The following is a 25,205-nucleotide window of genomic DNA, read 5'->3' as shown; positions in this document are numbered from 1 at the left end:
GCCTCAAGCTGTACCATGTAGTTAGCTGGTGTTCCACGACACACTAGCTTTGAAATGAATGGGCTGGTCGCGTAGCATTTACTCTTCTCTGAGTTTCCCTCTGTTAAAATCATGCTAAAAGCAACTAAAATGACCTCCAGTAGTTCCTTTTACTTTCCCATGCTGTAACCACCACAGAGATGGTACAAAATTGTAATAGGAGGAGAGGTAGCACAAGCAAATTTTATCTGTCAGATAGTCTCTGTATGAAAACATATCCTCGAGCTGGATGCAACTACTGTGTGGTTTGGGGAAGATGGGGCTGGAGGACCTGTGTGGTGTCTCTGCCAAGTGGCTCGGGCTTCACGCCCCAGTGGTTAGCCCCCTGGATCTAATTGCCCTTTGCAGGTCCTGTGAAGACCTTTCAGACTCCCTGATAACTGTACTCCAGGCTGAGTGACGTGAAACATGCCCCTCCACTGCACATTGCAGATTAAAACCACACATCAAATACAGATATCCTCAGTTCTTTTTAACAGAAAAAGAGAAGGGGGAAGGGGGAAATTAAAACCTCGCAATTAACGCAGGTTTAAAAATATATACTATGTTCTGAAAGGGACAGGCAAGAAAGCATTATATGCAGTATATTTGGCTACAAATGTGAGCAGGGAGCCAAGGTATTGAGGGTAAGGGAATATACTGGCAGCAAAATCCTTGAAATGTTACTGCGAATGCCAAGAGCTGAGTCTCAATGAAGCACTGTAGCCAAAGTTACCCAAAGCTTTGGGGATATCTGAATAGATTGATCTTTCTTAACTGCTGCAGTCCAGCCTAAGTCCCTCGTTTTTTGCACACCTAGAGTTAGAGAGGTGAGGATGAAGTCCAGGTTTCTCAGTTTGCACCTTTCTTCAAACTAAGGCCCACTCTATGGAAAAGTCGATCCCCAGCAGTAAAGCAGGCTGGACATCTTCCTGTCAGACTTGCTAAGGCTCTGGAAATGGTTAAAGCCCATCTGTTGCCAGAGGACTCTTGGGAAGCCCCAGACACCACACATGGCAATGCCCTGCGCAAGGAAGGATCCAAGGAAGGCTACACCACTGGAATCAGGCTTCTCCATGTGGTTCAGGTTCACCTTTAAACATATGTGACCATGACAGGAAAGTGTCTGCTATCTGACCAGCCCCAAGAGAGATACCTTCAGCAGAAGTGGAATCACTAGGCTAGTCACAAACATAAAAACAGCCTTGTAGAGTCAAGTTTCACCTTTCTGGGGGCTTCATCTGAAGATCACCTCAGACCTGCACAATTTTAAACCCCTGGTTATGTCTGTGCTGTAATCCTGAACAGCATCCCTCACTGGTGGCTCCAGACATTGGACCACATCACATCATAGTTCCTGATGCAAAGTAGGTAAATGGCCAAGTGCACAGCAGGCTTTTCCTAGGAAGGCAAGAACAAACTGGGCACAACAGGTAAACTGGTCCCAGCAAGCTTTTGGCAAATAGAATATCTCACCTGCAGGTAAGGAGGGGGGAGGACTACAGGTAACCATAAGTCCATCAGTGGTTCAAGCCCTCAATAGAGCATATGCAGGAAGAGCTGAAACCTTTCCACTGTGGCAGAAAAGGGACATGGGTCAACATGTGTTGAGGACCTCAGCTCCTTCCACACTGGCTCTGTAATGATTAGCTTCACGTTGGCAGCAAAGAGGCTCACCGAACTCATGGCAAATAGAAGACCTTCCTCCAACCACATGTAGTAAAGCTGAAAGATCAAAGGGCTCCTTGGAGGGACAAGGCTTTAGGTCACTGGTTAGCAGCCATTCCGCCTGTTTTCAGCCATTTTCCTCAGCAGCATTACAAATAAGACATTGCCCAAGTCAACATCTGACCATGACCATGACCCTGGGGCTTTAGGCTGAGCTCTGTAAGCAACACTCATGGAGTAGGAGGAGGAAAGGTGGCTCTACTCTGGCTCCTCCTCCAGTATAAAGCTTGTCCCAGGACCAAACCTGCATCAAGGCCAGCCTGCAAAGAGCGGCTGCTGGTGCTTCAGAGGATGGTGTGAGCTGTGTGGGCAGAGAGAGCTGGAGCAGAGGCAGCTGTGGCTGACAGGGGCTGGAGGTGTGAGGCACTCAACCCCCTTGGTTAGCGAGGTGTGTAACTGGGTTCTCACTTTTTGCTTTCTGTGGTTTGCGGTGCTGGTTTCTGCAGTGTAGACACTTTTGGTTTGTTGTGGTTTCACTTAGTTTTTGTTGTGGGGTTTGTAGTGTGTTTTGTTCTTTTTTTTTTTTTTTTTTTTTCCTGGGATAACTAGAGATGAACTTGCAGCCTGTGAAATGCGGTCAATTTAATACGGGACACGTGGGCTGTGCAGCTTGATCCACTTCTGTATTAAGTATATTTGCTTCCTGCTAAGGTGTTTTAACCAAGGTCAGGGGAAATAAACACTACGGCCAGGCAGCTTGGGATAATTAGCAGAAAACATAAAGACAGCCAATTTGCCCAAGCTGGTTAGATCAGGAAACAACAGCCCTCACAAATCTGTGGCTCAGAGGAGGGAGATGTCTTTCAGCAGGAACTTTTGTAAATTCTCCCTTGGCTGATACAAACCAGCATAATTCTACCAAAGTCAGGGAGAGACAGTGGTTGATCCCAGCTGCATGATTGGGGTACGTGTGCTGAAGGATTTTGCTGCATTTATTTAGCATCCTGATTAAGATTTCTTTTTTTAATCTCCCTTCAACTAGTTCTTCTCCTGATATTTTTGATGTTGTTAAACAAGGGAATCTGCTTGTCCAGACAGTATTTATTGTGTAGTTGCTGCAATACTTTTTTGCCAAAGAGCTGGAAACTACAAAGAAACATACTGGATATCCACAGTGTGAGACTGGTTCTCCAGCAAGGTGGAAATCTGTCTGACAGACTGAATAAGGCCACATTTACATTCTGAGTTAGGCAACAAAGGCTGGTAGTGGAACCTCTTGAACTCAAAAGTGCTTCCTATAAATGTGAAGCCTTGTGTTAACATGGCCCAGTGCAGGGGAACAGTTTTAATTCAGCTGGATCAGGGTGTTTTTTCTCAGATGAAAAGTGATTTAACTTCCTTGTGACCAGCGAACAGGAAAAGACTTTGCAGGGAAAAAAACAAACAAACAAACAACAAACTGTCGTCAGCTGAGGTACCTCTTTTTGGCTTTATGATCACTGTGCAACCAGGCTTAAATGTTCTTAGAGCAAGTTCCATCAGCTCGTTTCCAGACGTGGTAGGTCCTGAAATAGCAGACATCAGACCTATGACTGGTTCTTCAACCTAGCAGTGCTATTTTGGCAGCAGGCCCAGGGTTAAACATAACAAGAGTCATTTTCAGTCCTTGCTCTCCTGAAGGTCAGTGGCCCAAATGGTTGGATGTTTGTCTTAGCTGTTTCCAGACGAGGTCTGCATTTTGTAACGATAAGGCAAAATGTTGGCAATCTCTTGCGAACTCTAATTAGAAAGCATGTTTTTCCTGAATAAGGATGTCAGGATTTGGTCATCAGTAATTTTTAATTGTGTTGACTGTTTTGTGCGGGGTATTCTTTTGTTGCTGCTATAAAGGCTCACTGCTCCATTTTACCTCCAGTCCATGACTTTCACAGGATAGTGCAGCTCATTCTTTGCATTAAGCCTAGCTTACCAGAATCACCCATTGCCAGGTGAGACTTTGAGGTTCATTCATCTGCTCGGGTCACATGGAAGAAGTAGTCTCCATCTTAGCAATAAGGCTAGCTTGCTCTGGCTTGCTAAATGTCTTCTGAAATGAGTCTCCTCCACTCTAAAGCTCCCTTAAAAAGCTATCAGAGAGGTCAGCCACAAATTGGTCCCATTTGTTCTGCCAGACCTCTTTGGCCTTGGCTTTCTCATCTGGTAGCATGGCACTATATCTGTGAGGAGGACAAAAGTCAGTGTCAGACAGGAGACAAGGGGGCAGCTATTTCAAGATCAGTGACCAAAATGCAAAGGCAGAAAATAGCAACAGATTAACCCTTGCAGGATGTGCTTACACCACATGGAGTAACACAGTGTGAAGACCCCTGAGCTCCTGCTGGCTGGTCTCACACTGGGATGAGAAGCATCATGGCCATACCAACAGCTACTGAGTCCTGTGCCGTGAGGACCAACCCCTCAGTCTGCAAAAGCTGGCAACTCGCTGGGCAGCACCCAGTAATTAGTACAGAAGAGGCAGTGCTGATGTCACTTTCAGATATCTCCTGGGCTTGGTCCAAATCGGTAGGAAATAAGAGTATTCGTTGTCTCAGTGGCCAAGCAGTGCCTTGAGATTGGCATGAGGACTGCCATGGGATTTGGCAAACAGTCAAGACTCTAGGAATGTGTGGAAACACCCTGGGCATGATATCCAAACTATTTTGGGACATAAATAGTTGTCCAGATAAACGGAAAAAGTGGATAAACACACCCAAACTACATGCTGGTAGATGGTTCTCCTGTGTTTCCCCAGTGGGCCATGGCGAAGGCCAGAGCAAGTCAAATTTGGGCAGGAATAGACAGGTAATACAAAATCATAGCATTTCTCCCATACCAAGAACCAGGCGCTAGAGGCAACTTTGCAAAGGATGAAAAAGGGAGGAATAAACTGAGACACAGTTAGAGAAAGGCACTCAAGGGCATGGGCAGAGGAGCCTCTGGGATCCCTGCGTCCTGCCCTTGGAGGAGACACACAGAGGAGATTTGGGATTAACAGAAGCCCAGTTCATGTGGCAGAGGAGACTCTGGGGCCAAAGTCCATATACGGCGGGTTTCCAGGGAGCATTACTATAGCTAGGTGAGGGAGGTGAGGAACTTACTTTATGGAGTTGAGTGCAAGTTGTTTTAAGGTTCTCAGGTCAGCATTCATCCCTCCGATGGCCATGAACACTTCATAGAAGTCATAGGAGACTCCCTTTGCCCCAAAGATAGGGGGATCATCAGGACTTATCACAATGGGGTGCCCTTCAGCCATGAGGTTGGCTGCAGGGTGGCTCCGCAAGTCAGCTACCAGCAGCAGGACCTCGGTGGGGAAGGGTGGGAGACAACACCATGTCAGGTCATTGCTGTAGCTGTGTTTGCATTGCAGCACCAGTCGCTCTGCATACCAGCTATAGCTGCCTGTGTCAGCAGGTAGTCATCAGGAAGAGTCTCCAGAGGGCTGTTCAGAGCATGTTAGGTGTTCTGCTCTGAACTGCTGCAGGAGCAGCCAGCTTGTCTCCACTGACTATCCAAGGAGATTGGTTTCTAAAATTAGTCACGTAAATCAAGGCCAGTGGGGTGAGTAACTTCCGCTTATTTACAACAACTTCACTGTGGGCATTTCAGGAACAGTCTTTTAGTCACGTATTTGCCATGACGCTTAGCCAAGGGCACCTGGAGCTGGTATCAGGGTTCTCTTCCTCAAGGCTCACACTGGTACATCTCTACCCCAGAGCATCCTTTCTGCTTCTCCCAGAAGATGATGGGCACTATGCTAATGTGTTGCAAAAGAGTTCTCCCTGGTTATGCATTCTGCAAACCCCAAAGATGCCCAGTTGCAGTCTCAGCTTCTCAGCCTCTGGCCCTCCTGGCTTTGAAATATTTTCTATTGTATCTCTTTAGGGATCTCCCTGGCTCCAGGCCTCATCTCCACTAGGGAGGACTGCCTTCTCACATTCCTCTGGATAGGAATTTAAATGATTTTGAGCTCGCTGCATTACAAGCCTTATAGATACACATCATGTGTCTACATAGCATACTGCAGGGTAATGTGGTGCAAACGAAACTGAGCCAGCATGGGTGCAACAAAACATCTAGCTGACCCCAGCTCTCTGCTGCTCCTTGCTGCTATGGTAGATCCCATTCCAGTGTCCCAGCCTGAAGACCTAAGCTTTTACCAACATACCTGGTTGGAGATGGGACAGACTTCTACAGGAATATCCCTCTTCAGAGACAACTCTTTGGCTACTGGGTGTTTAATGAGTGCAAGTCCATGGCCAATCCGGCTGGTATTCAGTAGCAAAGCATCCAGCACATTACTGTCTACAGAGGTGCCCTGCCAGTCTGAGCAGAAGACAGGTAAGAATCATCGCAGTGCTGTGAGGAAATCCATCTTCTCAAACTGCTAGATGGTTTTGTTAATAAGTGTCTCAGTTGCAAGGTGAGAGAGTTGCTCATGATCTGAGTTTCCACTTTGCATTTTCAGTGAAACAGGGATTCAAATCTGCCCTGGACACTGCCAAGCATAGAGATACCCACTTGTCTCAACCGGCTGTGGATGTCCACAACATTGCTCTTACAGCTAAACTAATCATGCTGGTCTCTATTCATAGTCAAGAGAGACAAGTAATCATTTACGGGGAATGGTTTGTGCATTAAGATGAGATGTATCATGGTTCAGAAGTGCCTGTTACTGTCCATGGCTTTAAAGGGAGCCTAGGGTAACTACTTCACTTGTAGACATCTTCTCTGTAGATCTCAACATGTAATAAGCATGATGCACTAGTTAGACAAAACTGTCATGCATGGTTAGGATAAATCCCATCCATACGGACTGAATAACATATTTGGGATAATAACACAATGCCCCAGAAATGAAGGGCAGCAATCAGTTGCTTGGATGAGTGTATTCAATTAAGACTGAATTCAGTTAAGACTGGCTTAGACATTCCTTCACCTTAAAATGTGAAATAATGGTTGAGGAATTCTGCTGCTGCTGTGGATGGGAGGTGAGTGCTGCTCTGAGGACAAAATAGCTACGTTGCACCAGCAATAACTCTTGCAGCATGACTCCTTGTTACACACAGGGCAAAGATGCTGAGCGACATGATCCCTGCAGTCAAAAGCAGGGAGCAAGTAGGGGAGGTGCCATGTAGGAATGCTACATCAACAAGCTGATATCGGGAGAAGCATAGGGAAAATTGATTACACATGTGCATGTATACACACATATCCTCCCCTCATCGTCTTGGTACAGTCAGGCTTGCTGCTTCAGTGCTTTGCAAGACTTCACTTCTTCCCTTTGCAGACAACAACAGGCCTTGAGTCCTGACCACTTACCAGTCTCCCCAGCATGGAAAAAATACGGCAAGTTGATCCCCAGAGAGTATGGGATGGTCAGGGCATCCTTCAGGTCCCACAAAGAATGACCTTCATCCTCATCACCAACCTGGGGGAAAGAGGAAAGGTATTTTTGAGCATGCTCTGGAAGATGGTGGGACTTAAAGCAATGTATTGCTGAGGCGCCAACTGTACTGAAATTGTAATGCTGACTCTTTGAGGGAATTTTGTCAATTACCCTCAGCAAAATCCTTAGCTGGATGATTTGCAATTCATTTACACTGATTTCAGTACAGCAGCAGAGGATCTGGCTCTGATATAAAACATATGCCTTATTATACATGTCGTTCTATCACACCTATAGGGGTTAACTTGAAGCCACAGAAGAAATACAGTTACCAGGTCAAAGCCTGCCAGGGTGTCTGGGAAGCGGGCTCTGAGTGCCATGGCAGTGACGACGGCTTCTTTAATCTGGGAAACGTTCAGCATCCTAAAGAGCAAGAGAGAGAAAGCAGTGCAGAGGCTCACTCCCACGGGCCTGCCTTCTTTGGGTTTGAGTTGTGAAATGCAACCCCCAGGGGTATTTCCTAAATGCAAGTTGCTCCTGAATCTGACAACCAGCTTCAGGTCTCCAGAGTAACAGCAGTAGAAAATTGATATTATGAAAGGAAACCCCTGAATGACGAGGAAATGCCTGGCTAGATCCTGGTCTCCCTTGAGTTGTGGCACACTTGTCTAAGATTCACTGGCTTTCCCATCTACCAAGCAGGGAGCACAACAGCATGGAGAGAAAATGTTTAAATATTTTTTTTCATCTCGACTGTTTTGCTGGGAGGTGCGACAGTAGTTGCATTTCAAGAGAGTTTTAAATTTAGATTTCTTCCAGCCCTATCGGACTTAGACTTCACAGTGCATTTTGCAGACAGACTCTGTCCATACCCAAGCTGGCCAGACGCAAGCCAGCTCTGAACTGGAAACAGCATCATGCTGAGCCGCAGTGAGTAAGTGCTGCTGAGAGGTTCGTTATATTTGCTCAGGATCACCTCACATGACTTGATGGCATCTGGCTGACTTGGAGAACAGCCTCACGCCCGCTTGCGAACAGCAGCACGAACATACCGTACAAAGGCTGCTGGGAGAACGGCGTTTGCAGGGTCCCACAAGGACCTTTGCAATACAGAGTGCCCATACTCGGGCACTGCTGTCACTGCTTCAGCTTCTGCAGAGAGGAGGAGTGTGTCCAGGTTTGAGAAGAGAGCACACACGGCTTGGACATGCACGCAGCTCTCCCCTTGCTCACTCCTGCACCCAGGGCTCACAGACGCTTGTCTCCCCAGCACACGCCATCAGCTAACCCTGGCCGCTTTGCACGTACGCAGATTTATATAGATGATTTCTCATCCTCAGCCTTTTACACCTGCCAGGGAATGCTTTGGGAGTCAATAGCCTGGGTCTGACCATGCATGTGGGCTTTGCTAACCAACTGTGGCACTTCAGCCCAGCCCTCAGCATCACTTCTCCTGGCACTGCCTGGGCCCCTCTCTCCCCACCACCACCTCCACCATAGTATAGCCAGCCATACATAAACCCTCTTAGCCCCACTCAGCTTCTACCTGTGTGCTGCAAATATAATCTTGGCTCCAAGAAAGTCAGGGTGTTCCTTCACAAACTGTCTGGTCACTTCCCGGTAGGTTGCCACGGACCATGATTTATTGTGCTGGGTGCCATCCAGTTCATACACCTGCGTGATGAAAAGCACATGGCAAGCAAAAGTTGGAAGAGGTGTTTTCTTGGAAGATGGGAGAAATTAACTGAAGAAAACCTCAGGAGAAGCAATGTGCCACAATTCTGGCAAAAGGGCAGAAAAAACCCAGTTAAATCTGTGCAGTACATTTTCTTCTTGAAGCCTTCACCAGCTGGCAAGAACCAAGGAGTAGTTTTCCTCCCTTCTGTATGATTCAAGAAACAAGTTTATCCATGTTCAGACATGGCAAGCAAGTGCCCTTGAGTACCCAGAGGAGACCATGACCTCTCACTCACGTCTGTATGAAATGTTGGAGCATTTTGCCCAGTTGCGTGGCAGCTCACACACACTCTGTGCCTTGTGGTGGCAGACTGTCAGCTAAGGAAGGCTCAAGGCATGAGAGGGCTGAGCTCCCTAAGCTATCCTTCTGCTCCTCTCTGCCAGAGGTTTGCTCCGTGACCTTGAGCCGTTTCATTTAGTCTTGCCCTGGTTTCCCAGTTCTCTGGCTGCAAACTGGGAAAAATAATCCTTCTGGCATGCTCAGTCTCATCAACTTACTTTGTGAGTTCCTCACAACCAAGGCTATACACAGGGCTTTTGCCCTGATTTCTGCAGAGACATAGACGCTACGTTCCCTGGTTGATACTAATCCATAAAGGCCCTGCCTGGAGTCACTCACAAATGGTGGCTGAAATAATTTGATCCATTCTGTTCTGTTGCTTCTCATCTTTCCTTTCTCCTTCACCCTTCTCCTCTACCCTGTAACTGGTCCACTCCACCTTCTTACTTCCCCTCCAGTGCTGCCCCTTGCAGCGATGCCCTTCGCTAAGCCCCTGTGCCCCATCACGCTGTGGCATCCCCCTTGCAGGCACCAGGAGCTGTGGGGCGGCTGCAGATGCTCAGAGGGAATTTTTTTGCCCTGCTGCGGCCCATGGGAATGTGAGACTTTACACACCTGAATTTGCAAACACAGCTGGGTGTGGGGGGGCTTTTCCACAATGTTTGCTGGTTTGCACTAAGTCCTGACTTTCATTTACTTTACTGCAGGGGCTGCTTCTGGCAGACTTTGCTGCAAGACGAGCTTTTGCAGGGAGCGCTGTTGTCCAAGCCTTGTAGAGGATCTCCAGCCACACAAGCATCTCACTATTCCTGTCACACGCTGCTCACCTCAACTTTAATGCCAAAGCGTTTCCCTTCCCTCTAGTCCCCGCTCCAGCCTAGCTGGTACTTTGCTGCCTGCACTGCCCATCGAGGCAGCAGCCCAGCACATCCCAAGCTCCTTGCAGTGCTAGAGTCATAGAATAGTTTGGGTTGGAAGGGACCTTCAAAGCTCATCTAGTCCAACTCCCTGCCATGAGCAGGAACATCTTCAACCAGATCAGGTTGCTCAGAGCCCCATCCAGCCCAGCCTTGAATGTCTCCAGGGATGGAGCATCTACCACCTCTCTGGGCAACCTGTGCTGGTGTTTCACCACCCTCATTGTAAAAAATTTCTTCCTCATGTCTAGCCTGACTCTCCCCTTCTTTAGTTTAAAACCATTACCCCCTGTCCTGTCCTAACAGACCCTGCTAAAAAGTCCGTCCCCAAACTACCTAGGCTGCAGGCAGCCCTGCCTATACCTCACAGCATGCCGAGCTGCTGGGTGCCAGCACGCCCAAGGGCTCTGGAGGCTCCCACAGCTGGAACCAGCATTAGGGGCTGGATGGGAAGCAAATCTTCTCTGCCAAGCCTCTCTTCAAAAGGCGTTACAACCATGTCTAAGGACTGCCGGTAAATGCAGGGTATCTTCCAGTCAGGCCCACGCGCTCCTATCATTGCAGATACTTTTGGCCCGGAAACCTCTGTGACCTGGGGGGATGCCAGCACTCGCGCTGTCTCACAGCACAGGAATTTTGACATTGCTGTTGTTTTCTCTTTCTAGGTACCCCAGAGACAGATGGTGACTAACTTCAGAGCAACTGTCTTATGACCAACCTCCAACAAAGTAAGAGGCATATAAGCTTTGTGGTCTTCTCCCCTCCCCCCCCCCTTTTTTTTTTCCATTTCAATACACCCTTCTCACCTCAGGCACGACAGAGTGCCAGACTGCAGCCCTGTCACTGAGCCCTGTTTCTCTATGGGGCCATCCCAGGTCACAACAAGGCAGGGTTAGGCAGCCCTGCTCGCCTGGTGTTGGAGTGGATACAGTCACAAAGCCAGATAAGCCTCTAAATTTGTCATATCACCAGCCTCTCTGTTGATAGGGTGGCTGCAGATGCCTGCCTAGCAGCAGCAGTGGTTGCTGGGGTGCAGACCTTCATCTGCAGCTGGCCGGAGCCCACCAGCCATTGCATGCAAGGGCAATGATTTAAGGAAGTTGCTGGCAGGCACATTCAGGAGTTGGGCCACCATGTCAGCATGGCTGCTCCATCCACTGGATGCTCTGGTGCCAGCAGCAAGCTGGTACCCACATTCCCATGCACAACCTGCCACTACCACCTGGTCCTTCAGGTGCTGCTGGGTGGACCCTGCACAGCAGTTTCATTCCCATTGCAATGAACTGTTAAGAACTTGGAGGTGGATGAGGTAATGAGATACAGCAGCCCCAGTTCGTTAGTTTTGGCAAGGAATCTGCCTCTCTGACAGAGCTCACACTCCCGTGCTGGCCCGCTTGGAGCTGGTCTGGAGAACTGCATGGAAGAGGTACACCTGCAGGGTCAAAATTGTCACTGGGAAAGTGGGAACTGTTATAGGCGAAGAACCATGGTGGGGTCTGCTGGTGCTTGGGAAGGTATCAGGGCAGTATGTGATTGTAGGACAGTCTCACCATCTCCAGATGGCATGCAAGGAGAAAGGTCTAAACTATTAACAACAGATTTTAGTGTTAGTGGTGATGAAAAGAGCAGTTCATACTTAACATAGCCAAAATTTTAGATTGTTTGCAAACTGTGGAAGGTTGTGCTTTGCCAAGCACCTTACTAGCCTGTTTGAATAATTCATTCTGAAAACAGCTTCTGATTCTGAAATTCTGAAAATAGATTCAAAATAACATAACTGTTCCAGAACAAGTCTCTATTCAAGATGGGAAATTGTTCCAGAAGAGCTTCCACAGAACAGGTGATTTTGGTGAAGACCAGCCAAGATGCATCTTCCCAACCGGCAAGATTTCAACCCAGCTGCCAGTCAGACTGTACAATGCAGTCTTGTGCTGTTGCTGCAGTAAGAAAAAGTATCTCTCCCTTTCAAGCCCTTGCCTATGCAAATCTCCAACAAAGACCTTTGAATATGATCAAGGTTTTCCAGCATCCTTAGAAGGGCAAGTATGCAAACATCTAAAAACTAAATTCAAGATAGGGCTTGAGAAAAGTTATGGAGAAATAAGGATTTAAAAGAATACTAGAGAAGCCAAAAAATACATACCGGCGGCAGGATAGCTCTTATCTCAACGTACTGTATGTTATCTTCATAGAGCTCCAGCAATCCCTGGTAGAAATAGGCCTTGAAGACGGGTGCATAGCAGATAAGTCCAGAGGCAATGAGAAAGACTTCTTCAAATCTTTTCCAAATGAAAGTCTGAGAAGGGTAGGCCAGCTCGGGGGCATCTGTCACGAGGGTCAGGTTTCTCAGCAAGCTGTAGAAAAGGGTAAAGGGAAGAGGAAGAATGAGGAGAACAAACAACTCAGCTAGCTTTCAGCATTCAAAGAGACACTGGCTGGCAGCTGGGTGTTTGGTACAGGAGGAAATAGGATTCCTCCAAGACAGGTGTGAGTTTTATTTTCGGAGACCAAGTTTTGCGGATGTGGGACTCTCTGACCACATGCTCTGGGGTGCAGCAGGGCAGCAGCTCTGCTGAAGGAGGCACGTGGGTTTTGGGCAGGACCAAGAAAAGGTGCAAAGCCATTCCTGCCACAATAGGAGCCAAATACCTTCTTGGAGCCTGTTGGCACTGCAATACATATAGGCGTAACAATGACTGGTGCAACTAGGAAGCATCCAGGTCATTTTTCTGCCACCTGTATTTACTCCTCTAGTGGCTGGTACACATAATAACTGTATCCTTTGACAGGTAAAAACTCACGTGCTACATGTTGAGCTACAAGCTGGGTAAGACTAGATGTTCAAAGTACCCACTTCTTCCTTTTTTGAGGGGAAGATCTTAAGGAGTAATGGAGTTACAAAAGGAAGTATGATGGGTTTATATGATTAGAATTGTTTTCTCTTACCCAGGGATATCCTTAATCCAAAACCAGACTAGTACATTACTCCTGCAGACAATATATTCTCCCAAACATCTTCAATGCATGTAAAAAGTTATGACTACCAGCCCTCTGTTCACCACCTAAAGGCAGACAGTCTCTGGGAGACACCATGCACTGGGCTACCACCAACCTGCTTCCTGAGCCTGTAACTTGCCCTGGTACATTTGTGTTGTCAAAATACGTAATCTAATATAAGCGGGGGAAAATGATTGTCAATCAGAAATCCTTTCCCCCCTCGGAGGAACAAACATGATATCCTGCCTGCCTTGCTGATAACTTCTTCAGAATTCACTGGTGGGAAACAACTGATAAAAATCACAGGTCCTGGCTTTTCCTTAGTGGGACAGAAACATATTTATTTCCTCCATAGACTCAGCCGGCGTATAAGCCTCTTTCAGAAATGCAGAGGCGGAGGGTGGTTTTATCAAGCAGAGTTTAAGGGAGCCAGTAATTGCAAGACTATCTAGTTGGAGGCGACAGCTTGCATTTAGGACAGGGCGAGCGTCTGTGCCGCAACGCTGTCCTCTGACAAGCTAATAGCCTTCATCCCATCCAAAGCTTTGCCTCAGCAACAGCTCGCCTCCCTCTGCCGGTGGCCACCTCAAGAAGAGTTCGTAATAAATTTCTCAGGCCATGGGTAAAATCTAAATGGCAATACAGGGGGTAATTGACTTCATTCCTGGGTGGGCAAACTGAAGCCATCACAGCAAGCTGTAGAGCCGGGTCCTTGCAGATGGATGGGTTTACCAGTCTGACTATGCCTGATGTTTATCTAGTACTGGAGGGCTAAGCAGGTTCAGACAGAAATACTTTTGACCGTGCTTCATCCTTCAACCAAGTATATTGTTCCCCTTTTATAACAGCTACAGATCTTTAATAATGTTTTGTGTTTGATGTCTTGCCCCCCATCCTCGTGCAGCAATCTGCTCTGTTATATGGGAGAGGTGGGTTTGATTTGTGCTCTTATTATCTTCTTCCAGGAGGTTTCTGTGGATGGAATTAAAAACCTCCTTCCTACAGACATAAAATGTGATCTGGTCCAAACTCATAAACTAAGACATCTGAGGCAGGGACATGCCTTTTGAGTCCCTCCATCTTGCCCATAAAACAGACCCTGTTCCCCCAACATCCGCCTGCTGTTTTGCTCTCTAAGGACCCTCTTCCAGTGGCTGCTGTTTCGTTTCTTCTTCACTCTCTTAATTTCTTTGCTTGAAACAATTTTAGAAAGCAAAACTGTACATAAAGAGATGCTCTTAGCACATTAAGGATGAGATTTTACATGCTCAACAGTCAGAAAAACTCAGAGCTAAGGTTTCCACAGCAACTTGGGTTCTGCCCTCATGTGCTTTACAATAAGGGCTTTGGTGCCATTTTCACAGGACACTGGGCAACCCCAGCTCCTGTTCAGTAATCCATGCAACCAAAGGGGACCAAGCCGGACCATGGCAGGGGCGGGCAGCATTTCAGGAGGGCAGTGGGGAGCACACTGCAGTGGGAAACACCATAGCATCACCCTAGAAACCAGGAATGCAGGGAGCATCTTGAAGGCACTGATCCAGCTGCCAGAGCGGAGATGGTGTGCTCCAGCTTGGTGGGGAGGAGAGAGGAAGTTTCGTGTGGGAAGAGCTGGGGAAAGCAGACTTTTCCACTCCTTTCCTGGCCTCAGCCCTGGCCGAAGGGCAGCTCCCACCAGCCGCACATGCCGGCGGAGAGCACCTGCCTGAAGATGAGAGCCGAGCGGGGCTGTTCCCACCAACCCTGCAAGCACCAAGGGGAAAACCTCCCTGTGGATCAAAAGGCCGTGCAAGCCCGTTCTCGCCACCCTGCACAGCGTTGTTTCAGATAAGGATGGGTGGTTAGTCGGGCTCCCACCACTTTCTCCCCTTGTCCTGTGAGAACTCCGCTCCTCCAGCAATGAGCCTGCACAGGGCTCTGCTCCCTGTTTTTCAAATCTAGCTGTACAAACTTCTGGTTGTTTACTTAGCCTATGCTCTTGGGCTAGAAACAACAATAAATCCCCACACCACCCTGCTCCTAAAAGCACATAAATCAAATAGTGCTTTTTTTTTCTTAATCATCCCCTTCCCTTTGAGACTGATTATTGATCCCTGTAACTGTTGAAGATTTATAGCATAATAGTGATCTATCCTTCATAACTGGATAATCTTCTAAGGGTTCAGGGGCTTTTGCCATCAGTAGCTCATGCAGATGAAGCAAAGCTTCATAAATGCATTTTTTGCTTCTTTTCTGGAATGGGCCCTCGCCAGTGATCAGGTGCAGACTACAAATAGTCTTCCATGTCATGTCATATATGCACTGAATGATGTTATTGCAATGCATATGCCCAAAGGGGCACAGCTAAAACGACCAGCTAAGGCTTATTTATTTTCAACTGCAGTTTTGCTTTCTCTTTTCCTGTTTCTCTTTCCCCCAACTGTTTTGCTTTCTCCCACTATATAATGCAGACGTGAACGGTTTTGTTGCCTTGTTTTTAAAGGGATTCTTTTTCCTGCTTCTCTTTCCGTTCTTGATGGGTAATTATACCCCTCTCCTCACCATAGTATCTGAATGTCTTCCAGTGGTGCATTAAATAGTGTGACTAACATCTGTCACATGTGGTTCATTCGCTTTCTCTCTCTCTCTCGTCCCCTCTTCTTCTCCCCAAGGGGAGACTTGTAGCAGGAGCAGAGTGCTTTGTTTCTGTAGTGTGGTTTTTTTTTTTTCTTTCCCTCTTGTAGTGCACACACTGCCCTATTTTTCCGTTAGATAAGGCAGTCAGAGGACATGGAGGGGAAGGTGATGGAGGTCCAGGCAGCCGTGAGTTCCCAGGGGAGTTGTCCCCGCAGGCTTGGCCATGGTGTCAGCTCCCTCACAGATGACTTCATCCTGGTGATGGAGAGCTCGGCTGGGCTGCTGGAGCTGCGCTGCCGGGGGGCACGGCCTTAATCCCCGGGCTGCTGCTGGGAGGGTGTGGGGTGTTATTTTACAAATATCTGGAATGTCAACGCTGTTTCCCTAAATATCTAGGGACATGCCTGTTGTGAGATCTCGCTTTGGAGACAGTAGCCGCTATGTTGCATCTTGAGGAACAAAATGGTATTCTCCTATGTCATAATTGATTGTGAAGCAAATAAGTGAGGATTGTTTTTTAGTTTTAACTCTCACAGCAAAATTCCTTTCTTTTCTCTGTCTCTTGGCCCACGGTCTCCTGACTCTCATAATAGTATCCTTTTGGAAGCTTACCAGGAAACAAATACTCCAGGGTCTTGGCCCATAACTCATGTGTTTTGAATAGGAATGATTAAACTTTCTTTTGAGGGAAACAAACAAAAAGACTTCCTTCCAACACACACACACACACAGATGTATATGTACCTAAAAATGCAAACAGCAAGAATGCAATGCAGATACCTCTCCCCCTCAGCCCTTCCTGGTCAGGAATGCAGTAAGGTGAAAGAGGTGCAGCCTCTTGGAAACATTTCCATTGTTCCCTTCACATTCGCTGATCCACCCCATCTCGCATGAGAGCCCTTCCCTGCTGCCATATTCCCTTGATACTTCCTTGAAACCACCCAACTATCCATCCGTTCCTTCCTCTGACATCTGCTTTCCCTCAGCTTGTCAGTGCTCAAGGGCAAAGAGGAGTGCGCGGAAGAGGTAGCCTGGGATGCACATGTTCAAGAAACTGGGAGACTTTCCAGAAACTGAGAGGCAGAACAGATTGGGGCCTATTCCTGGCTAGAGACCTGTTTCCAGACGGCCAAAAAAACATTCCTAACCCCTAGACTAGTACCCAGGGATTAGATGAAAATAGGAGGGGAAGCACCTCAATGTGGCTGTTGTTTGTGTGTTTGCACATTATGTGCAGTAGCTTCTCTGCAATTTTGTGGTCATGAGCACAGAAGGGCAAGAAATGAAGGACAACATATTAAAATGAGTAAGTCCAAGCACCCAGGCTGCACGAGTTTTACGTTTGTACTTGGCTCTGGCATGTGTTTGCTGAGGAAAATACTTAATTGGTCTCTGCCTCAGTTTCCCCCCTTCCCTTGGGGAGACCCTTGTAGCAGGGTCTGTCTTGTGTCCCTGTGTGGTGCCTGCCACTCTGAAGTCCTGCCCTGACTTGTGGCTACTAGGCATGGTTGGACAATTAATACAAAAGAAGAGGAACTTGATAACACTGCCTCTGAAAAGAAGTCATGTTCCCAAACAGGACCATAGGGAACCAAACCATGCACAGCTCCACTCTCCTAGGTGTATAGGACGCTGTGGACCCTAGGCTCAGCCAGAAGGGGATGTCATGCTACAGAAACACCACTGAAAACAAATACAACAAAGGGCTGTTCCTGAGACAGTTCTAGATTACCCAGTGCAATTGCTTGGGCTTTAGGGAAGTGAAGCTGCTTCAAAATCTCTTGCACATTATTTATGGGTCTCCTGGTAGGGTTGAACAGAGCTGGTGCTATGGTCTTTTCCTCATCATCACTCCCAGTAGAAATGGAAGGGAGCTAGTGGGGAACCAGTTTTGTCTGTGGAAGATGTAGATAAGTGACTTCTCACTGGATCTTATTTCTTCCATCACATGTCAGGGCGTTCGAGCCTCACGTTATAAAAGGTCAAGAGCGCTGGGTCTGGCACTACCTTCTCTTTCCCTTCTGGAAGTGCTCAGACCTCTGTAGGAGAGGGGTGGTGGGTGCCCTGGAGAGTCAGCTCCCTCTGCCCTGCCCCTGGCTGTTGTTGGGGAGGGAAAGCAATACCATGCTAAAGGTCTGGCAGCTCCTCAGCTTCCCAACCTGACCTCCTTCCCAGATCTGTAGGGCATAGAGCCCAGACAACTTCCACGTGGAGGCAATACAAGCTCCCAAAGAGTTAAAAGGTCTCTGTTTAAAAGCACGCACCCTCACTGAAGAGCACTATAGAGAAACTCATCAAATTTCACTTAGGAAATGCTGTAGCTAGGGTCCACATCACCTGAATCCAGCCTTCTCCTCACGTGTTGGCATGGAGATACTGTCTTTAATTACATGACACCCTACACAATTTTTTTCCATGGGACCCCAGCCCCTGGAGCGCCATGGATGACAGTGCCCTGTGAATGGATCACTACTCAATATTTTCCTTTGTCCTCATCACTCAGTGTCTGACTTCATGCATTATTTAGTGTGCTCTCTCCAGCCCCCTGCACACCACACAGAACTACACGCTTCCTCCTAGCCTTTCGGCAGGACTTTGTCCCAGGATCAATGGCCCCTGGATGAGGAGAAAGGGCTCCCTCTTCCTGCCACCACCAGCTGGGGGGGGAGCTGGGCTATTCCCACCCGCCTGTAAGTGATTAAATGGTAGGTGGCTGCCGAGCAGCCAGCTAACACCTGGTCCTGATAAAAAGTCTGCCAGCAGTTATGGTAGGAGCTGCCTGCAGGGAGAGGAGCTTGTGCAAGGTGGTGAGTGATGCCTTGGGGAGCCATCTGAAGTGTGAGTTCCTGGGCAGCTATAGGAGGCCTTGCCTGTAAGGGGAGAAGCTCTATTAGCAGCCTGGCATTGCGGGGGAGGGAGGTGCTACCAGGCAGAGGACCTGTGTGTAGGGTTCATTGCCTCAGTCAGTGCCTAGGCTGAGACCAAACCCCTTGTCTGAGGGCAAGTCATGGTTCCTTGTGTCCGAGGGTCCTGTTGGAAATCAGTCCTTCATGCTTCAATGTGGTGGATACCAGTGGGTTTCAAAGAGAGTCCTCAGAAAACAAGGTTGGTGTTCAGATGAGGAGGCTGGGTTGGTTGTGGTTTCGTTTGGTTGGTTGGTTTGTTTTGCTAGTGCAGTAACTTTAACATAATTAGTTTGCCCAGCTTCTTGCTCTGAGGCAAAGGAATGACTTTACAAATTACTTCTCTGCTGTTGAGGAGAGCCTGTTTCTCAGCTACCTGAATTCCTTGTCCTGTTCCTGGGTACCTCAATGGATGAGATGGGGTCTTTCACTATACAGTCTTGTCCCTTGCTGGGGGTACATCCAGCTTGGGTGCTGAGGAGAAATGGGGGCAGGTCACATAAATCTGCTTAAACTACTATCTTCAACATGTCTATGCAAAGGACCAGAGTGAGGGTACACAGAAAACTTCAATTTTGGTGATCTCTAACTCTGGTATACTTAGTGCTGCAAACCTCAAGCTCTTATATTGCTATGTGCTTGTTCTAGGTACATTATGATTGGGGGTCTGGAGCATCTCTCTTATGAGGAGGGACTGAGAGAGCTGGGTCTGTTCAGCCTGGAGAAGAGAAGGCTGAAAGGGGATATTATCAATGATTATAAATATCTCAAGGGTGCATGTCAAGAGGATGGGACTAGGCTCTTTTCAGTGGTGCTCAATGATAGGGTGAGGGGCAACAGACACAGACTGAAATATAGGGGGTTCCATCTAAATGTGAGGAGAAAGCAATTGAGAAAGTTGGATGAGAATGATCCTGCTGGCTACACAATGCTGTCATGAAGTACTGGCAGGCTTGCAATCCCTCTTCACTCACCTGCTATCAAACTCTGTCACATTGTGCAGTTGTTTCCGGAAAGTCTCCAGCAAAACCCACTGGGAGCACTGGGCTGGCACTGAGTGAGGAGGGTGAGGCTTGGAAAAGCGAAACCGAACGGTGCCCATGTGTGTGAAGCAGATGTAGCAGTTGGGGAGGTAGGTAGCATTGTATACCAGCCAGTCCACACTCAGGAGGGCATAGTCATGCAGGTGTAAGACAGCACCTGGTGTAAGAAAAAGTACATCCTGATGAGACAAGGCATTTGAGAAGAAGGAACTGAGGCTTAATGTGATAATAGTTTGAGTTTGCCCATCCAGGGGCATCTGGAAATGCTTCTAGATGTCTGTGAGTGACCTCTCCCAGCGGAGTCTGCGCAGCTGCTCTGCCTCCCCTATGCTGAGGGATGTGGCCCCCTCCACATCAAACGCAGGGCAGGCAGAGCGTGACAGCTCCCTGGGAGTGGAGGGAGGGGGGAAATCAATAGGGAGCTCTCCTTCTCCACTGGGATGGAAAATGCTCTGAGTTATTAAAGGTCTTTCACACAGACTTTGCTGTGAGCTGGCTCAGGCCCCACTGATTTAAAGAGGAACTCACACAGTAGGCAGCAGTTTACAAGGCATGCTAGCTGACTCACAAACCTGAAGCAAGCCTCTGTATCCAATCTCTTTGAACCTCAGCCTCATTTTTTTTTTACATCTAGACTGTGCCTCTTCTTTCATCTCTCTGAAACTCTTGCACATACCCAAGTCCCAGACCATGACACAGTGGGGAATTGCACTCAGGTGCAGAAGTACCATCTACTTCTATACCTTATCAAAAGCATGCCAGCTAGCATGATACGTCTGCTGCTGGCTGGCACCAAGGGCCTTTAGGATGCTCTGTTATTGTGCGGCATGTTGGCAACTGCTTGTCTTCCTGGCAGAAGCAGCATCCTCTGCATGCTCACCTTCTTCAGCCCATCCTTTTGTTTTGCTAAAGTCTCTCCTTTTGCAGAGACTTCTTGCATTACTGGTGCTTGAACTAAACTTCACAGTCATTAAGGGAAGATACTGTGAGAGCTAAAGTCTTACAGATATGTATTTTATTAGTCTAGGGGAGACCTCATAGTCAAAATCATTTTGATGCCCTTAGGGGTAAAGGGAGAATGTGAGTAGGAGGAACAAGACAAAATACTGTTATGCATGTGACATTAGACAAACTTTGAGACTATATAGTGGGCTAATATAATATAGACTATAATGTCTATAATCTATCACTACAGAGGATCTCACTGTTAAGATGCTGAGCAACTGTTGTTACTGTTCTCACCAGAGCTAGTGTGACAGAATGGGCATGGTGCAGATATCTAGATCTTACCCTCCTCTGTCTGGCAATGCCACCCTCTTTCCTATGTGAGCAGCAATAGAAATTACAATAGTGCTTGAAGCAACAATCATTTCCCAGGGGCTCTGATCAAGACTGAGGCCTCTAAACTAGGTCCTACTCAAGCAGTTACAAGGATGTCTGTCATCTTAGCCCTAAAACCTTACAGCTCTTGCAAAAATTCTGAGAACCCATTTTAGCATCTCCTGGATTGAAAAGGGTTTTTTTTGTTTGTTTTGATTCCTCCTTGGTATCAAAGATACCTCATTGAAGAGAGGGATACTTTAAAATTCCTTACTATTCAATTTAGCAATGAAAGGGTAATGGCAACTCTGACATCCCAATCATTTATGGTAACAGATTAGGATACTGCAAGCCAGGGATCCCCATCCCACACCAGAGGCTGGGAGGGAGAAGCTGGGAAGTGATGAAGTTGACTCTTAGCCATGTGCCAGTGTCACAGCCTTACAGGTGAAAAATGCTTCTGTGGAGAAGCTGACTCCCAAATCCTCCAAAGCAGGCAACCAACCTGTTTCCAGGCAGCCACATGAGCAAGGCCATGGGACTCTGCATCTAAAGAGGCACTGCCTGGAAGGGTGGACATAGCGATCAGAGACACAGGAGTATTGGCAATATCTGCTGCAGGTGTCTCCTATCATGGTTAAAGAAGGCACCTTGTTCAAATGCTTCCTCACTGAACCAGAGATGCAGGGAGAGAAGCTAGTCAGGTAGAAGCCAAGGCTTTCCTCCTGGGATCAACTCAACCTCCTGCTTCTCTGCTGAACGGTCAGCAGCTCAGGGACATGGAGACACCAGGCTTTCTGCTTCACAGCCTAGGTGGCTTGGATTTCCACTTGGCTAAAAATATCCTCCACTCCTTTTCATCACAACCTGGAGTACTGAGCTTTCAAATGCTGCCATGTCCCAGGCTGCTCATCAGAGGATGAACAGGGTGGTGTGGCAAAGGCATTGGGCGATCTCATGCCATTATCTAATCTATAATGTTTCAAATGCCTTAAAAACTATGTCTGTGCTGCAGTGTGCAGAAGCACTTTTTGGTATAGGGCGTGGCAGCCCATTAGCACATAGCTTGCAGCCCAACAAGGAAGAAATGACATCCATAAACTGAAGACAAGAGGAGAAATGCCTGCCCTTATAAGCAGAGATCTCCTGTAAGTGCACAAAACAGAACCTGATTAAGAAAGACTAAGTGAGAGAATACAATAGTTTCTATAGCATGTTCTGCAGGTCACATCGGCACAGGCTTTGACTTCAACATGTGAAAAAACTTGCAGTGTTGGAGGTAGTGCTTTCCTCCTTTAGTGTCCCCAGACTTTCCAGTAGACTTCAAGGCCTGCTACAGAACCACCTCCACAAAAATTTATTGGGGAATACAGCAGATTTGGCTAAGAAGTGGGCTATGACAAGGTTGGTAGCATCTCTGTGGTGTGTGTGAAAAAAGCAAAGGCACTGGCTGCAACATGCTGAACAAATATGAGTGTTGGTGAACGTCTTGTTGGCTTGGCTTCCTCTGCCCTTTCTCCACACTTGAAAGGCTGAAGCATCCATATTGTAACTTATAGCAAATGCTACAATTGCTGGAAATGTGTATTCATCCAATCCATCCCCCTCTTCCTCTCTCCCCCTGCCCTGTCCCCAACTTCAGAGGCAGGGCTCTTCCTGGAACCCAGCAAGGACTGTTTACAGCTCTTGTGAGCATGCCTGCAACCAAAGGTCTGCCACATTTGTCCCAGCTCTGGCACAGAAAGCAAAAGACAAGAGGAGGATGAATAAGATGAACAACCCTTAGGCCAAGCCTACCTTTTGGCATGCGCTTTAAGATGCTGAACACCATGCTCTGATCGATGAGGCCTTTTGCCCGAAAGAAGTGCATGCTTGGAGGAAACTGTCCCATAGCCATGGCTGTTGCAACCTCCTTCTTCTTGAGGTTTACGAGCTTTGTGCTGAGGTGCTGTTCCTGTCTACTCAGCACCACATTGCCACCAGTCCGATGGGCTTTCTCCTCCTGCATTAGGGAGTCCCGGTCATTCCACAGTGGGGTGGGAATGCAGAGGGAAGCCAAATTGAGGAGAAGGTATGCCAGCCTTATGTCTTGTCCAATTGGAGGCTTCATCTTGGTGCTGCACCTGAAGGGGAATAAAAGAAAATTGGAGCACTAGCAGAGGTCAGGTGACAGCTGTGACCCACTGAGACATTAAACTGCTAGCCCATCTTGCAGAACTTGTGGGTTAATTGGATGTTCAGTATTGGAGGAGCATCTGGTACCCATGTCCCCTGTATTTAGGACTGTGCATTCATGCACTCACCATAATGCTGTCTGCACAGAACAAGACTGTGGGGAGGAGATATTAGTCCCCAGATCAGGCTGACAGCAGGTCACGCAGACCTGCAGTGTGGTGAAGGTCTTGTCCTGGAACAGGGGATTGGTGAGGTCAAAACTCTGGCTTGCAGGATGGGATGGAGCCCCCTCAGAATTAGGGGTGCTAGTGACAGGGTGACAGCCAAGCTGCCAGCATCCCAGGGAGGGAACTGGGGTGGCATTGCACTTGAAGTGCTTTGGGTTTTTGCTTGAGCTAAGAGGTCCTGATTCCTGACACTTAAGACATTGTTGCACCCCTATTGCATATTCCAGCTATTGGAGGCGTTAACTTACAGGCAGAAAACCCCACTGCTTCCCCTGCAGTGACAGAGATGTGTCCCTTCCTTGCAATCCCAGAACAAAGAGGGCAGAAGGGAGGCTGTGGGAGTAGTGAGACATCACAGGAGACAGGCACATGTGAACTTGGAGAACTCTGCCCTTCCCCAAAAAAGCACAGCTGTAATATAATCCTTCTACACCAGGCTTTAGTGACCCTCCACACCAGTCCTTACAGACCAAAGCAATCTGGGGAAAGGTTCACCATTTTGAAAAGGAATTATCTTATAAGTCCCTGCTTGCACATGTGCCTTCTGCTTCCAGCCTCTCCTCCACCCATGAGTCCACAAGGATGCCCTCAACCCCATCGGTGGGTCCCAGGAGATGAAGGCATTCTGGGGGAGCAATCTGCTGGGAACAGAGGGGGGTTAGATGGAGCTACACATCAGGCCTGGCTCTGAACTTAGAGAAAGAAACGTCCTAGAAGGTGCTATCTTATCCGTGGTGAGACTGACTCACTTACTGTTAACTTTACTCCTCCTTGCATCCAGAGCTCATCCAGCTGCCGTTCAAGAGAGCAGGGAACAGTTATCTCCCCTGCAAGCCGGCACTGTCCCAGCAAAGATAAAGAAGTAGGATCCGTCCCGGCGATGCAGAGCGAGGCATCCGCTGGCGCAGACAGTTCCTCTTCCTGTGCCGCGGCTCCAGCTTGTTCGGCTTTTATTTATCCGCGTCCCTACTGCTTCATGAATATATAAAGAGGAGGAGGAGGCAGAGGAGGTTATGAGAAAGCGGGGCACAGGCGCCCGGGCAGGTGGCTGAAGGGAGCTGGGCTGGGAATGGGGAAGCCAAAGCAGTGGGGTCTGTGATGTGAACCTCTCCGGCTCCCACGCAGAATGGAGCTGGACTCTTTAACCCATTATTGCCTGCCTGCGAGACGATCGGGGCATGTCTGTGCAGCCCTCCCATATGCCCTGATACACATACACAGCTTTTACATGCCCTAGAAAAAATGCTTGGGCACGCATTCTGGTATGGGGAAACTTGTAAGCCTTTTTCAGGCTGTCCCAGGAATACACATGAGCTTGGGTATCTAACCCAATGTAGAACACTGTGCATTTAGTGTCAACAACACTGCAAACTATACTTACTAACGGCTTCTTATCCAATAAAACTGTAATATGTAAAAGTAGTTTAAACTAACTTTGCCCAGTCTTTGCCAGCTGTGTGAACCAGGCAGCTGTCAATCCAAGTGGCTGTACCAGGGCTGCATTGGGCAGATAGAGCTAAACTTGTTCCTGGAGACTAAGTCAGGTAGAGGTGGGTATGATCTGGTTTGGGTTTTTTGTTTGTGTCTTTTTTTAATCACAACAAATATTGTCATTTCACTTTTTTATTTTGCATAGCTGAATGGACTCAGTTTTGAAGCTATTTAAAACAGATGTTACATAAACAACTTCCAGCAGAGAACAAAGTGCATTTGGTTTAATTTAATCAAAATTTTAACAATTTTAATTTTTTTAATAGAAAAAGAAAGATCTTGTAAGCCAAGAGCTATTGAAAACAACCCACGGCAGTCACGAAGACTGGTTTTGAGGCAGATAAAGTAGAATCTGGTTAATAAGACATTAAACTTCATTAGCTGGCAA

At 47.6% G+C, this 25,205-nt stretch overlaps 1 protein-coding gene across 3 annotated transcripts in view; it reads right to left on the bottom strand.

Moving 5' to 3' along the window:
* ADA2 (adenosine deaminase 2) overlaps positions 1-24,311 on the bottom strand; it is a 28,091-nt gene extending 3,780 nt beyond the window's left edge. The window contains exons 1-10 of one of the 3 annotated variants that reach the window (XR_010605637.1): positions 24,080-24,310; positions 22,722-23,047; positions 19,536-19,761; positions 12,189-12,399; positions 8,658-8,785; positions 7,444-7,534; positions 7,045-7,153; positions 5,891-6,048; positions 4,824-5,026; positions 3,165-3,902 (exon numbers count right to left, since the gene is read on the bottom strand). Coding sequence is in view for 2 of the 3 variants with exons in the window: in XM_065626834.1 (XP_065482906.1) it covers positions 3,794-3,902; positions 4,824-5,026; positions 5,891-6,048; positions 7,045-7,153; positions 7,444-7,534; positions 8,658-8,785; positions 12,189-12,399; positions 19,536-19,761; positions 22,722-23,034 (1,548 nt within the window). In the remaining variant the exon portion in view is untranslated. Of the gene's footprint in view, positions 1-2,341; positions 3,903-4,823; positions 5,027-5,890; positions 6,049-7,044; positions 7,154-7,443; positions 7,535-8,657; positions 8,786-12,188; positions 12,400-19,535; positions 19,762-22,721; positions 23,048-24,075 lie in introns of those variants that run through there. The other 2 variants (XM_065626834.1, XM_065626833.1) reach the window with 2 other exon arrangements.
* Between the last annotated feature and the right edge of the window lie 894 nt (positions 24,312-25,205).

Source organism: Caloenas nicobarica, chromosome 1 (assembly GCF_036013445.1).
Source record: "Caloenas nicobarica isolate bCalNic1 chromosome 1, bCalNic1.hap1, whole genome shotgun sequence".
Taxonomy (NCBI): domain Eukaryota; kingdom Metazoa; phylum Chordata; class Aves; order Columbiformes; family Columbidae; genus Caloenas; species Caloenas nicobarica.
Note: the sequence above shows the minus strand (reverse complement) of the source record. Positions and strands in the feature narration are given on the sequence as shown.